The following is a 15,000-nucleotide window of genomic DNA, read 5'->3' as shown; positions in this document are numbered from 1 at the left end:
CAGAGGCCTCGAAAAATGAAAGGTTGAAGTCGGTATTAGTATCGAAGGTGACCTCGGGGTTTGTCACCTTTACTTCGGCTACGCCTGACCCTAAAGTCCCGAGACTCTGATCGATCTTGAAGACATCCATCTTTCGTGGAAGTAAGATGACACTTAAGGCACAGACTGATCAGGGTTAAAGGCCTCTTGTCACTCGGATTGATTCTTCTTCTTGTGTTGTGAAGGAAGGACAGTGCTTGACAACTAGTAACCAAAGAAAGAAGGTTTCTTAAACTTCAACAGATATGCAGATTTGCTGTTGCCTGCAGGGGTCAAATGAAACCCCTTTCTGGTCGCTCACTTTATGTCATAGCCAAGGTCTCCTCTGCTTTACACATAACGAACAGAAAGAAAATCCTGGCTGTCAATGATTTGGCTTGACTTGAGCACTCCCACATGTACACCTGATCGATTGCAATGACGAAATGACCTTCGTCGTCAGCCGCGTGACCTGTCCATCTCACGATCCGAATCCTAATGACCTGAGGAGCAATGCACAGAAATATACGATTTGTCCCAACAGATATATTTCACCTTTTTCTCAATTGAAAGGAACACCCACCTCTGCTTCAATGTTTACTTTCTCGCTTTAGAGTTCCAATGAGTATGCTACAGCACCTGCTCAGTATTCCATCAACATGCCCGGGCAAGAGGGTTGGTTGTTTGTTGCAAGGGAGAAAGAGGAAGAGGATGATGGAGAACAGGGGATACAGAACATTCACTGGAGAGCCACGTCCAGCGTGCAACGTCTTCTAAGTCTTACACAGAAAGCTAAGGCACACCGTGGGACCTTCTACTCTCCGTGTCACTCAGCCAGCACCTGAGTCTTTTATGTCTTTCTCTGTCACTCTATAACTACCGAAGGGCACGTCCTCGGTCGTCTTTAGGCGTTCGGACTCGGCCACTTCTCACCACCGACTGAAGGAGCGGGATCCAGACGACAGAACTGAAGTTTTTACCAAGTCCCGTTTGCTACGCGGGGGTAGTACAGCTCTAATGGAGGGTGGGAGGAGGCGGGAAGGAGAGGCAGATTCACCCTCCCTTTCCTCACCTCTCCCCTAACAACCTCCCTTCTTTTAACCCCCTCCCCCAACTCCCTGGCTCTTGGGTCAACGTACGGCACGAGGGAGAGAGAGAGAGAGAGAGAGAGAGAGAGAGAGAGAGAGAGAATCATGGACTCAGCATGGACCCACAACCTATCCATTTTAATTTCTTGGCAAAATAAAGAATAAAAGCCGTTTAGAACGATTCAGGTCGACGCAGAAGTCAAATACCCACCACAATAAGCCAACGGAGAAAAAATGATGAGTTACTGACATTGTTGGTAAAGAGTGAGTGACGATGGCTAGAGGGAGGAGAGAAAAAATAATAAAAAAGAGAAGAGGTTGGGGGTTAGCGGTTGGGTGATATTGTAGTAAGGTGAGATTGGAGGAAGAAGTGAGGAAGATAGGCATGGTCGGGGGGGAAGGAAGGAAGGAAAGGGGGAATGAGAGTAAATGGGGAGGGTTAAGTAGATAGACAGCAGGGGTGGGAATTACTCCTCCCCCCCTCCCCGCATGCATCTCCACCAATCACAGAGCAATTTCAGGATGACGTCACTGTTCGTACTACTACTGTAATTCGCCAGCGAAATAATTTAAGGCTCTCAATTAGGTCACAGGAACGCTGACAGGATCTATTTCTTTCCTTTTTTCACCAGCCAACGGGACCGGCGAAACCGACAGGAGAGCTACTTGAGTCATTCTCAGCTAGGCCTATGTTACGTAACAACCAATGACGTTCGCCTTTTAGTAAATAAGACATCGTATTTATGAAAAATGAAAAATTAACACTGCCTTTTCGCGAACGCTATAGCTGCAATAATATACTTTCAGTTTCGGTAGCATTTAACAATGCGGAAGTTGCAAGCATAAAGTACCTTCAAGGTCTGAGAACCAAAACACGTTGAGTAATGTAGTCATATTTCGCGTCAAATGACCAGAAACAAAATGCTTAGCTGTCATCATTAACACTTATAAAAGTTCCCCAAAAGAGAGACGTTCGAATTATTCACGAGATGAATGACATAACTCCCATTTTAAGAATCTGAAAAGAAAAACATTAATCATTAAGAACGGATAATCACACATTATCTGTGAAATGTACTACGTCAATATATGTGCGTTAGGCCAGGCACGTACTTGAAGCGTGTCACTATGTGGTTGGGCTCGTGTTTTTATTTCTGCTCGCTTCGCTGTTTTTATGCAGCAAATTTACTTGGCCATTTATTCTACAGCTTGTATCTGTTTACGAAACCATCTATTTACTGCGAGTAAAGATGAAATGCACTTTATTTACTTTTAGATCAACATAAAACATTTTGCAAGTTGTGTAGAAGCACACAAGTATATACAGTGTATATATATATATATATATATATATATATATATATATATATATATATATATATATATATATATATATATATATATATATACATGTATATGGCAAGGCAAATTTGGAACTAGAAAGCTGAGTTTTTTCCCTTGTATTTTGGAACAGTCTGTTTCATTTTCAGGGGATTATCGAGAGCAAGGAATTTACTGCCCAAAGACGACCTTTCCAAAGTAATATAATTTCTTTAGGGATCCTTAAATCATCGGATAGTAAGCTGCTTATTCTAAATAGTCAGTTTCTGTTCTTGATTAGTAATTCTATTATATTAAGTTTTTACCTTACAACCAGCCCAACAAAACTAACTATTGTATTTGCATAATCTCTTTTGTTCCAGTGGCTCAGAAAGTATGGGAAAAGCTGTTTTAATGGAATGTTTACCGTTCTCTTTGCTGTTCGCTGAAAACGTTTACTAACGTTGACTGTCCTTGGCCATGAACGTTCGAATCTCTTCTGCAGGTCCCCTTTTTTACAGACTGTTTAGTAACTCGTGGCGTGATCTAAAACAATTCCAATTAATCTATCTAAAAGGAAATATTTGCTCTTTACAGTTATTTAGTCATTTCAGAAGTCTGACCAAATCACGTCACCAACTTTTCAATCAGTACAAAACATGACGCGTCTTTAGGATTTTTAATTGGCAACCTTCGACAGCTTCTTATTTCAGTAGACCTATCAACCCTCCCCACCCAGACGGTTCCCAGACGAAAAGAGGCCGAGAGATAAAGGAAGATAACACTGAGATAATGGGAGATACGGTAGGCTATTTCCCATGCGTATGGCAAAGAGGTAAATGAACCCTATGTGTTTGTGTTTATATTTTTCTAGGATTTGATTGTAAGAGAACTTAGGCTTATGACAGCATCTTTATTTTCATTCAACCTGGTAAGTGGGACTGCAAGGCAGTCGAATAACCTGTGATGTAACTTTTACCGTAAGTACATGCGTACAAAAAGTCATTGAAACAGACACTGAGTACCCTGCACATTTAATTTAAAGTATATTAAGAGGGCACTTGAAGAAAGCAAATGCTAAAACATAACATTAATCCATTTGAACAGCTTCAGTAAAAGTAAGTGATTATTGAGGCTCTTTCAGATATATGACTCGTAAATACCTCAAGTTTAGCGTACCGAATACAGTCACACAGAGCCAGTTCTATAAAACCTGATTTCAAGATCACATTATGTCACTTGGCACAAAGAGAGATCACTTAGGAAATAAATAAATGATTTTTCGTACACGCAGCAGCCAACGATTTTTTTTTGTATGGTACCGAGAGAATGAAATTACGTAAATGCTTGTAGAATATAACAGTACAGCAAGGGAAAAGTCCTAGTACTTTAGAAATCACTGGGGTTTACGTTCTACACATTCGTCACCTGTATTTTTCTTTCACTCCAGGCCAGCAAAAAAAAAAAAGATGGAAAGTAATTATCGCGGTATGAACATACCAAGTCGTGCTTCGAAGAAAGATCAGAGGCAATGGAACTCTTGCAACAAATGACCTTATTCCAAAGAAATAATCAAGTTCACTAAGCCTAAGACCCGCCCAGGTCCAGTTTCGCAATTTCTTTGAGAGAGAGAGAGAGAGAGAGAGAGAGAGAGAGAGAGAGAGAGAGAGAGAGAGAGAGAGAGAGAGAGAGAGAGAGAGTAAAAGGAAATGAACTCTTACATTTGTTACCTACACATGCGAAAAATTATGGCATCAGTACCCAACAAGGTGATTCACATGTACAAATTATTTGTCTTGCTTTGAAACTAGTCTCCGGCTTGAATTGTTAACGCAAGTTTCTTTACATCTGCTAAAAGGACGAAAGTAATCAACGAGGAGTAACTTTAGCAGTCCATATATATTTCACATTATCTTGAGTGTGATGTTTATTTATATTCAGACTACTGTGTATAGAATTCATGTTTACAACAACGTGAAAATGATTTTGTCAGCTAACTACAAAAGAAGTCACATAAGTACTTCGTGAGCTTGTATCCGATATCATTCGATATGAAGCAGAAAATATAAGAAATAAGGATTAAAATATTAAAAAGTCAGAATTCCTGCACATGAATAAAACTCTTGCATTTTTACTTTGTCAGCATAACCAACAATACCGCTAATGTGTAAGAACATAATTATACCGATTAATGTTTATATCTTTCTTCTGTGGGAAGGGAAGAAAATGTCATCATGGAGTTTCTCACGTGAAACTTATTGAATGTTAACATTTTGCTTTATCAAGTGGAAATGAATTTCTACGTAGAAATAGAACATTTATTCTATTACATTCTTTAATTTCTCTTTACGATAAAGTTATATGGACTTAAGCTTCTCCTTTGATTCCAGATAATAACAGTTACTATTACTGTTCACTTCTTGTCACAATATTAAAATTAGGAATGTTGTTTGGACCTACATGCACGCACACACACACACGTACACACACACACACACACAACCACCAATTGCTATCCATACTAAGTACCCGGCCCTTGAAATTTGCAAACAATGGAGTCTGAGTCATAAAAGTTTGCTTAAATATGTAGTATGAATATATATGCATGAACACATGACTCCGTGTATCCATACTCACACAAAGGATCTCAGCGCAGACACACACTCACATGCACATACATATATATATTTATGTATAACTGAATCACGAAAATATGGAACGTGATGAATATATAAATAAAGATTATTTATATATATTTATATGTATGTGTGTGTTTGTGTGTATCACCATACATCTTTTTCTACTCTTTGGAGGGGGTGGCTCCAGAAGGATACAACCTTCTGGCTCCTCAGCAAGTATTTAGGGATGAGGTTGCTGGTCCAACGACGTTTTTCTTGACTTCAGCAGGTGTTAGTACCCACTGGCAGTCTGGAAGCGACCTCACTCACAGCAATACTAATCTGATAGTCTAACTGGCTACTTAAGCATGCGTTTCTCGTGTCAATATCGTCCTCTCTTACGCATGAAGAGAGAGAGAGAGAGAGAGAGAGAGAGAGAGAGAGAGAGAGACGTTATCGTTTCCTTTCGTGCTGTTTCGCACATTCCTTCGCGAAAAACTTTGTGCCCATTTCTTCTAAATATTTTTTCGAGCCTCTTTATTTTTCCAAGAGTTAATAACGGGTCGGTATGAAAGGAGACTTGGGCGTGGCCTCATACTTTAACCTCTTACCTAACTATTAAGAACTATTTTTCTTTTTTCCGACCTAATTTTTTTTCTTTTGATGTTCGCAAACTAGTTGTATTAATGCGCGCACGAAACTCTCGAATTTAATTTTTAAACTTCTTTCTACAATGGAAAGAAGGGTCGGGTGAGTGTGGAAAGGGTATTGATTCCAGAATTCTAACATCTGTAGATGATTGCGTCCAATTTAGGCTTATAGTTATTAAAGTTGCAAAATTATGTTTGTTAAACGTTTATCAGTCGGTGTTTTTGGAAGACCACTTCTTTGAGGAATGATATTGGATACCATGGCATGGTCACCCAAAAACCACAGGTAGTTTTCTTTGAAAGTTTTGTAAATAAATCTTTTCGTTGTCTGACGCCATATCAGATCTCTCCCCTCAATGGGGAAACGTTCAAAACACCGCAGAGGCACTCTGTCATTCCTGAAGTTGTAATTTCACGGAACAAATAGCATTTCAGACTCCTTGATATCTTTCAGATTTTCCTTTTCGTTTTTAACCCTTTCAGCACACATGAGTGAATGCGTCTGCAATTACACTACATGTGCAAATGCCCTGCAGTTACAGTATCTAATGTTCGCTTATGTTTCATTGTTTAACTTAAAAAATAAAGAAAGCTAATATTACAGACTCACTTATCAGGCTAAAGAGAGAGAGAGAGAGAGAGAGAGAGAGAGAGAGAGAGAGAGAGAGAGAGAGAGACTCCGTGGAGCAAATCTACCAGTAAAACAACATAGCACAATTGTAAAATAAGTTCTTCTTTTCTCTCATTGCTATTTGACTTGGTCTGACGAACTGCGGCTCGTGACTCTCCAGTCATAATTCTCTCAGATCCTTAGATCTCTCACTATATTTAATAAGGTTATACGAAAGTGCTTCATCTCAAGATAGACATATTATGGTTACTCTGCTATCGGCTACGAAATGCAACGCACTGTTCGGGGAGATGAAACATTAACACGAATTTGAAAGGAAACAGGTTCTCTTCTTCTTCTTCTTCTTCTTCTTCTTCTTCTTCTTCTTCTTCTTCTTCTTCTTCTGTTAGATTGTCAATCCTTGAATATTTTAGAATAATATTAAGCTTAACATACTACTGAGATTAAAAGCACAGTCAGTTGTCTATCACCCGATTCGGTATTGCATGAGACTAGCTCGTTGTTTATCTTCAGAATCAGAACATCATACAAAGTATTTGTATCTGTGTAGATACTACAGGGTATATCATTAATGCTCGGTTACTCATTTTCTGGTCAAGCAAGCCTTCAGCTGTATATTTTAAATATGCTCCTGAGCCTTGTGGAATCCATATGTGACAAGACTCAGATTATTATCAAGAATTAAAGTCAAGAGTAAAATAAACAGCGGTAACATCTTTAATTCACAAGAAGACGACATGTTGCTTAAGGAGCTCATAGACTAACGAAGGGCATTCCTCCCACCCCCTCTCACGCTCTGTTCGTGTTAACTTGCCTTACTGTATTTTGTGTTTGTGTGTGTGTGTGTGTGTGTGTGTGTGTATGTAAAACTCAGCACATCGATATTTTAAACCTAATCATGGCATTCGTTTCAAAATCGCACAGAAAGCGCAAATCTTCAATTTACTTTGAATTTCTGTTCACTGAATTCATATGCAAAAGTCCAAGAATAGGATCACTATCTACGTTGAAATCACCACTCATATCCTGATGGAAGTTGTTGAATAGTTCACATTTATTTTTCTACCACATTCATTCTGTTCGGTATCCGTGTAGATCGACGTTTTCTGCATTTGGGCAGCAGTTAGATATTTTGTAGTGTTTTATGCGGTCACACATGCACACTATCTTCTTATACGTATCTTACAAATAGGTTTACCTGAGTGAGATGAGATTAGTTCGTCGAGGCCCGACTGTTTTGAAGATATAAATTTCAACGTACTAATGAATTCTGGTGGCTGGTGATTTTTACTTTCTTCTTCCTCTTCTTCTTCTCTCTCTCTCTCTCTCTCTCTCTCTCTCTCTCTCTCTCTCTCCACTCCAGCCGCGACACACAACGGTCAACTAACAGCTAAGTATTAATTAACTGGTTTGGTCAGCAGAAGCTTATTGGCTTTGAGGGAACGCGCCGATATCTTCCGTTCTCCACGTTGAGAATCGAACAGTCAGTCACTCAGCTGATGAACTGAATGCTGAGAACTGAGACAATCTAGTAAGAAATGAATATCTTAAAACCCCATCTGAAGGACAAGCACTCGTTAAAAATCTTCAAAATCCGGATACTTTGGGTTTAAAGGAATGTCTCAGATTTTATCGATACTAAGTAAAGACGGGCCTGATAACAGTTTGACAATCGGTCCCACAAGCTCGGCTTATGCGTAGAATTCTTTTGAGTCGCCCTGTGAGTTTTCGTTGTTGATGACTATGGTAAGACGAGTTTTTATCAGAGTCCGACGCAAGAGTTTTATAGCTTGATACAAAGCTTGTTTCAAGTCCGTAAAAGCGGAAGACCCGAACTGTTTCTTCTTACAAAATTCAAAATTCATCAGACTTTATCAGTTTAAAACAATATGCAAATACACACACGCACACACATATACATATATATATGTTTGCATGGTGTTTTGAACTGATAAATGATATGTACACAGATATATAAATAACGTGTTGAAACCCATTTTGATTCAAGAGATCAATTAACACCATAGTTATAAAACTCTAGGTACTCAACCTAGCCGCTATTTAAAGAAACTCAATTCCACCGAAGAAAATGTTTTCTCATCCCGCAAAACTTCCCTAATTTTCACCCGAAAGTAGCACTTAAATCTCACAGATGATATGGAATACGGCCATGAAGTGACCGAAACATCATCTTCGGTTGAAAGAACCCACGACCGTCGTGCTCAGCGACAACGAAATATTCGTCGCTTTTCTGCTGACACCTGCTGACGAATTCCAAGACATTTGCAGGAGACTTGTTCTCATCCATATAACAGTACAACGGTTTATTGCAGGAACGCACGTTGTTACTTTTAGTTTTTACGGTTTTGTCATTTCTGTTGCATCTATTTGGCAGTCTATTTTAGAAACATGTATTCGTACATTGTTGGTCTTCCTGGGGTAAATAAATTTAGAGGCACAAATTTAATTATTTCTAGATAAATAAATTTTCATTACCTTCATCAATTAATATCAGTTCCTCTGGCTGTAGGTTTATAATTTTTTCTTGCATTTACGTGTTATTGTATGGACGGATATGTTTAGTACATTTGTCATTTTACAAAAACGCATTTCTTTTTTATGCTTGCTTCTTCAACATCGTTAAAACTTAGGCATAGAAAATTACGCTCTTATAAAATTTTAAAAGTCAGAAAATTTTACAGTTTTTCCTGTGATTGATCTAAATACACTTTTATCTGTAAGTATTTCCATTAGGAGAAAGCATAATCTGAAGGGTAAATAGAAGCTTTTCGTGGAAACTCATGGAGACCAAGGTAGATTAATTATTAGCTCCTTCAATTATTTTCTCTTAAATTATAGTAAAAGATGTCCATTTATTTTTCCTTCTTCTTGCTGAATGATATAATTTTCTTGCAGCTCGATACTTCGGATGCGTCCACACTACAGTGAAACATTTCGTAAACACACGTCGGCGACTTATCGCACCAGCATCACAAATAGATTGAAAATAGGTCAACGACCGTGAATGAAAACAAACCTTTTGGCCAAAGCTGGACAATAATATTGTTTGAAGCACTGGTTAGGTCCACCATGAGTTGTTCACTTCTATTCAACCTGTTTGTGATGCGTGTGCGGTAACTTAGTGACGTGTGTTTATGACATGTTTTACTGCAGCGTGAAGGCATCCTTACTCATTACTCTTCTAGTAAATGTTCTACTAATGAACAGAGCAAACATCCCAGTTATCCAACGTTATCGTGTCCCATTCCAAAAAAAAAAAAAAAAAAAAATCCCGGATTTTGACCCTGAAAGTATGAGGACATGGACACAAAACTGTGATTTTCTTGACTTATCAGTTCTTTTAGAGGAATCTCTCTTGTCTCAGACATACCATTAAGATTCTAGCTAACAGCTGTCATCGCGCAGTAAGCTGTTTCTTAGAATTAATTTTTCAGTCCGTGTAAACTCTGTTCCTTTACTTAATAACGTACGCAAACAAACACACGCGAGCATATATATATATATATATATATATATATATATACATACATATATATATATATATATATATATATATATATATATATATATATATATATATATATATATATATATATATATATATTGTAATTTCCACGATGGTCCCGTGGCTGAAGTATATAATAATGAGTACCTTGAAGATAGCTTTGGAATAAAAATTGAAAGTCTTGGTACCATTTCCTCTTATTTTCACTTGAGGACTTATTATATATATATATATATATATATATATATATATATATATATATATATATATATATATATATATATATATATATATATATATATATATATAACGTTACATGATGATATATGCAGAAGTACCACAAACAAAAAGGAAGCACTGGGTATAAATACTGACAGGTTTCGTCTTCAGGACTTAAAATCTTCAAGAGGACCGATACATATAGGTAGAAATTTACAGTCTATATGCTAAAGTGACAGTAAAATAGAACCTACAATCGGTCTGAAAAAAAATTCCCATCTGCCAGGTGGGAAACGGATGGAAGAGAAATATAATGATCTGCTAAAATTTTTTATCTGACACCTTAGAGTGCGGACATCGGGATCTACCATTTCCCGAGATCTGTAACTATAAAGGAACTCTAATTATTCTCAGGGACGACCTAATCGTCTAGAAAAAACACGACAGCTATCTTTGCAACAAATAGTCATTTATGTCAGAAATAAAACGGTTTTACTGAGCCACAGAAGCTTGTTTAATCGGGATAGTTTATTTCATAATGTTATTGTGCACATGACATATAGCTCATGCATGCATATATAAACAGATACAAGACTAAGTAACAATGAGGAAATTTTGATTTATTTTGAAATAATTTTTTAGCCTACTGTTTTATCATCTAATTCTTTTATTGCTTATAAGATATTTGAAACTAATGGAGACCAAAGAATTTTTTCTTTACCTTTTATGCTTATTTTTTTAAATAAGTGGAAACTGAACATGCCCAGCCTACCCAAACTGTAAGAGCCCTCACCGATAAAAAAGCCAGTGTCTGTCCCAATTCCAGTTTATAAAAAAAAAAAAACTGTTTCACAAATGGAAAAAGATACGTATTCAAAAGCAAGACAAAACAGTCTGGCAGCATGTATGGTTTTTGGGTTATCTGCCTATGTGCAGACCCACATATTTTTCCATGTAGAGGTAAGAAGTCTACGGTGATACTCTACCTGATTCTGAAGATTCACGCTCTTTACTTCCAGGTAGGAGAAATATTACAGTAACACTGAAATTTTGTCCTGGAAGGCTGCGATTTTGCAAACTGCGATTCATTACACTAAATTCCTCTCGAAAAATTGCACGTTGATCCATTTGTAGCTAAATTGTTTTAGTTATTTAGAGGATGAGGCTACACACACACACATATATATGTATACACATATATATATATATATATATATATATATATATATATATATATATATATATATATATATATATATATATATATATATATATATATATATATATATATATATATATATATATATATATATATATATATATTTTGAAAGACCTGGGTTCAGTCCTGATGTGAGCCAGAAATTTATTTCTGTTCCACACCTGTTTGTGTGTTGATTATTTCTATTATATTCACTCAGAGGGGATAATTCGAATGAATGCTGTCAATTGGGTCTGCTGAGTCGGGAAGTTGGGGAAAGCACGCTGGTATGTGAGGCAGTTATACAACCAACGACGAAGAGGCCTCTCTGGCCATTATAGATCTGCCCTGCTGCCAGTTTTAGAAAATAACAACTTGACATGTGTCTGACAGACATTTGAATGTCTTTGAGACAAACCCTGAGGCTATAACTATAAGATTATAGGGGGGGTTTTTCATTTCCAGGTATTTTAATCTCCTTCCTATTCCGCCCTGCTTAGGATTTGTCTTCAGTCCATTTCTTCTCCACAGCCTATGCCCGATAACATATTTTTCTTATCTTTTACAAAGATTTACCGTTTTGTATAGCCCATTTATAAATATTTAACATTTCCGGCTAGACAATGTTACATCTAAGTAACTGCAGGGGTGATCTGTTTGCATAATGAATTGGCGCTCTCTCTAAGATCCCGTGCTGGCACAAGGCCACCTTAATCTTAACTATTTTGTCAGTACTTGTAGATGTACAGTTATCATTATTACAAAATTAGATACTTAAAAGTAGTTAATTAATACTATAGAAATAGGAGATATATTTCTTGTTCATTTTTCGAATTACGAATTAAAAACCACCGTTCTTTGTCGCCAATATATATTATCTATAACGAGGAGTGTCGTCCATCTTAAGTTTTAAAAGACTATTTTTTCAATCAGACTTTCTATTTTTTCAATCAGACTTTTTTTCCACACCACTACCGAGATGAAAGTCAAGGTGCGTTTTTTTTCGAGAGAGGTTTCCCCTCTAGGCCTAATCCTCTCTTTTTTTTATCATTTATTCAGATAACTCGTCTTCAGAGCTATCAGCTATGCCGATGATAAAAGTGTCAACAAACTTGTCTACAGCTAGATCTAGCCGGGCATCCTCTTTTTGAATTTTCTCTACGTGCCCCGCTGCATTCTTCCAGTTTTCCGCCGTGACATTATTCAATGCTACTTGCACTAAAATTTTAAGGTCTGCAACTTTGAACGTATTCTTTTTGGCTACACAAGACTTCACTTGAGCCCATATGAGCTCAGTAGGGTTGTATTGACAATGGTACGGTGGTAGACATACTGTCTTATGTCCTGCTTCAGCTGCAATTTCGTCGACCTTATACTTTTTTCCCATGTTATTACTACGTCGCCTAGCGAGTTCATACAGCTCAATTTTCAGCAAATCACCACTTGGTTGTTCGCCATTCTCTGTCAGCAAGTTTTATCTCTTCTTTCTTTCAAGATGAGGTTGGATGCTTTCCTGTTGCATAGAATGGTATGGTGCGTTGTCCATCACGATTGCACAGTTGGGAGGGATGTCAGGTAGCAACTGATTCCTAAACCATTTTTCGAACACTTCAGCATTCATCTGCTTATGGTGGTCCCTATCATTCCTAGCTTGAATAACCAGTTCTGCATTGTTGACAAAACCATATTCTCCTCCTGCATGTAGAATTATCAATCGGCTTCCTTTACCGGTGGGAGGTTTTGCCCCCGTAGCCTGATGGGATGATGTGTCTGTCCAGCACTTTTGAACAGTGTAATTTTGATTGGTCTAAGTTTCGTCGAGATACACGAATTTCTGCCCTGACTCCTTGCAACGCTTCATCTCTCAAAAATCTTGACCGAGCTACAGCTACATCTCGCCTTACCAAGAGAAATTTGCGCCCATCAGCCTTCTTAGATTTGAATCCTGTCTTCTTGAGAGCCTTACAAAGGAATTCACTGCAGCCATTAAAAGATATTCTTTCTTTTAATTCCTCTTTTACCAAATCCAGAGTCGGAATTTCCTTTCTTTCATAAAAGGACAGAACTGTCCTTTTAATGACGCATATGTCAAAATCATCCAAAGCAGTGACGGTTGCAGGTCGAGATTTTTTCGGTAACGAAAATACAGGCTGTTCATGCTCAGTCTGCCCACCATTCATCATTTAATTTGCTGCAGACTGTTTTTTACTGTACTCTCGCTGAAACCTGTTGCAGTAGCTGTCAGAGGGAGAGTTTTTTTATGGGATAACATTGGCCCTCCATTCGCCTTTTCATCTAGAAAATACCTCTTTACTTTGTATAACACTGCCTTTTCTCGGCTGTGAAGGTGATGTCTATCCATGGCTGTGAGATGACCACGAATGACTTGTAAATCGGTGTCAAGGTCACTCTACACTTCAGTCAGGCCAAAACTTTGTTCCCATATCGTATTCAGGCAATATTCAGTCATTGTTTCCAATCAGTTATTTTGTCAAATATATATATATATATATATATATATATATATATATATATATATATATATATATATATATATATATATATATATATATATATATACAGTTATTGCAAAAACAAATTTTCTAAATATTGATAATTAATGTTAATGAGGACATGAGAGATATCTTGATTACTTTGTCAAATGGTGAAGTGGCATATGATATTTTTGTTCTCCCAACAAAGAGAGAGAGAGAGAGAGAGAGAGAGAGAGAGAGAGAGAGAGAGAGAGATCTGTTTGTATACGATTGTTTTTCTCACTCGTCCAACTTACTCAATGTTATGCTTTATTTCATATGTCCTTGCATACTAATTTATTCTTTACCTATGTTATTAAGAAATCAAGATATTTGTAGAAAGGGGAAATGCCTCCAAACATACCGTGACCACTAAAAGTGGCCCCTGGAAACAGTCTTAAGCTGCTTATCCGTGGATTTAAACGCACGTGGGGCTGTTTGAAATATTGGCAACAGCGCCAAAATGAAATGCCATGTTGATAGAAAATCTGATTCCGTTTCTTGTCATTGCATAAAAAATACTTTATCAATCGTGAACCTATGTAACTGACTTAGAATTCTGCGCAATGAAAAAGATGGTGTTTGATATCTGTAATGGGAGAAATGGTGTTATCTCCCTGTTGTTGTTATAGATTTGGCAGATATGCAGAGATTAAAAACACGTGGAGAAGACCCAAACAGACACCGGAGAGCTCATTTCATTTTGGTTTTAGTATAGCCTGCCCAAGTAAAGCCTTAGCTGCAGTTGTACTTACCAGTAGGTTCCAATTTCTTTTATATCGCTTGGTTGGCAGCGGTCTTGTCTTTCAATTGAAAGACCTGGGTTCGATCCTGATGCGAGCCAGAAACTTACACACACACACACACACACACACACACACACACACACACACATACACACATATATATATATATATATATATATATATATATATATATATATATTCATACTACACCTGCTAGGCTTCAGTAAGATGAGATGGTCTGAAAGACTTCTTCACCAAGTACCGATGCACGAAGGAGATTACAGTTACACTTGGGTATGCATGCATCCTCCCATCATCTGTTGTTTCTCTTTCCTAATCCGAGGGATGACCTGCCCTTTGATCTTCAACTGCCCCTGTCCCTTCCTGCATTCTTCTTGATCTCAGCAGTCGTGAGGTTAATCCTTCTTCGGTGTTTGGGATTATCTTCTCCC

The 15,000-nt window shown here is 37.5% G+C and overlaps 1 protein-coding gene across 5 annotated transcripts in view; it reads right to left on the bottom strand.

The window, feature by feature from the left end:
- The window catches only part of LOC136826797 (ecdysone-induced protein 78C-like), a 454,270-nt gene that overhangs the window by 67,157 nt on the left and 372,113 nt on the right, over positions 1–15,000 (bottom strand). The window contains exon 1 of one of the 5 annotated variants that reach the window (XM_067084230.1): positions 1–984. This exon is cut by the window's left edge and continues 303 nt beyond it. The exons of 3 other annotated variants lie outside the window; for them this stretch is intronic. In XM_067084230.1, coding sequence (XP_066940331.1) covers positions 1–130 — 130 coding nt within the window. In that variant the 5' untranslated portion in view covers positions 131–984. Of the gene's footprint in view, positions 985–15,000 lie in introns of those variants that run through there. One more of the 5 variants, XM_067084231.1, reaches the window with a different exon arrangement.

This window comes from Macrobrachium rosenbergii, chromosome 41 (genome assembly GCF_040412425.1).
Source record: "Macrobrachium rosenbergii isolate ZJJX-2024 chromosome 41, ASM4041242v1, whole genome shotgun sequence".
Classification (NCBI taxonomy): domain Eukaryota; kingdom Metazoa; phylum Arthropoda; class Malacostraca; order Decapoda; family Palaemonidae; genus Macrobrachium; species Macrobrachium rosenbergii.
Note: the sequence above shows the minus strand (reverse complement) of the source record. Positions and strands in the feature narration are given on the sequence as shown.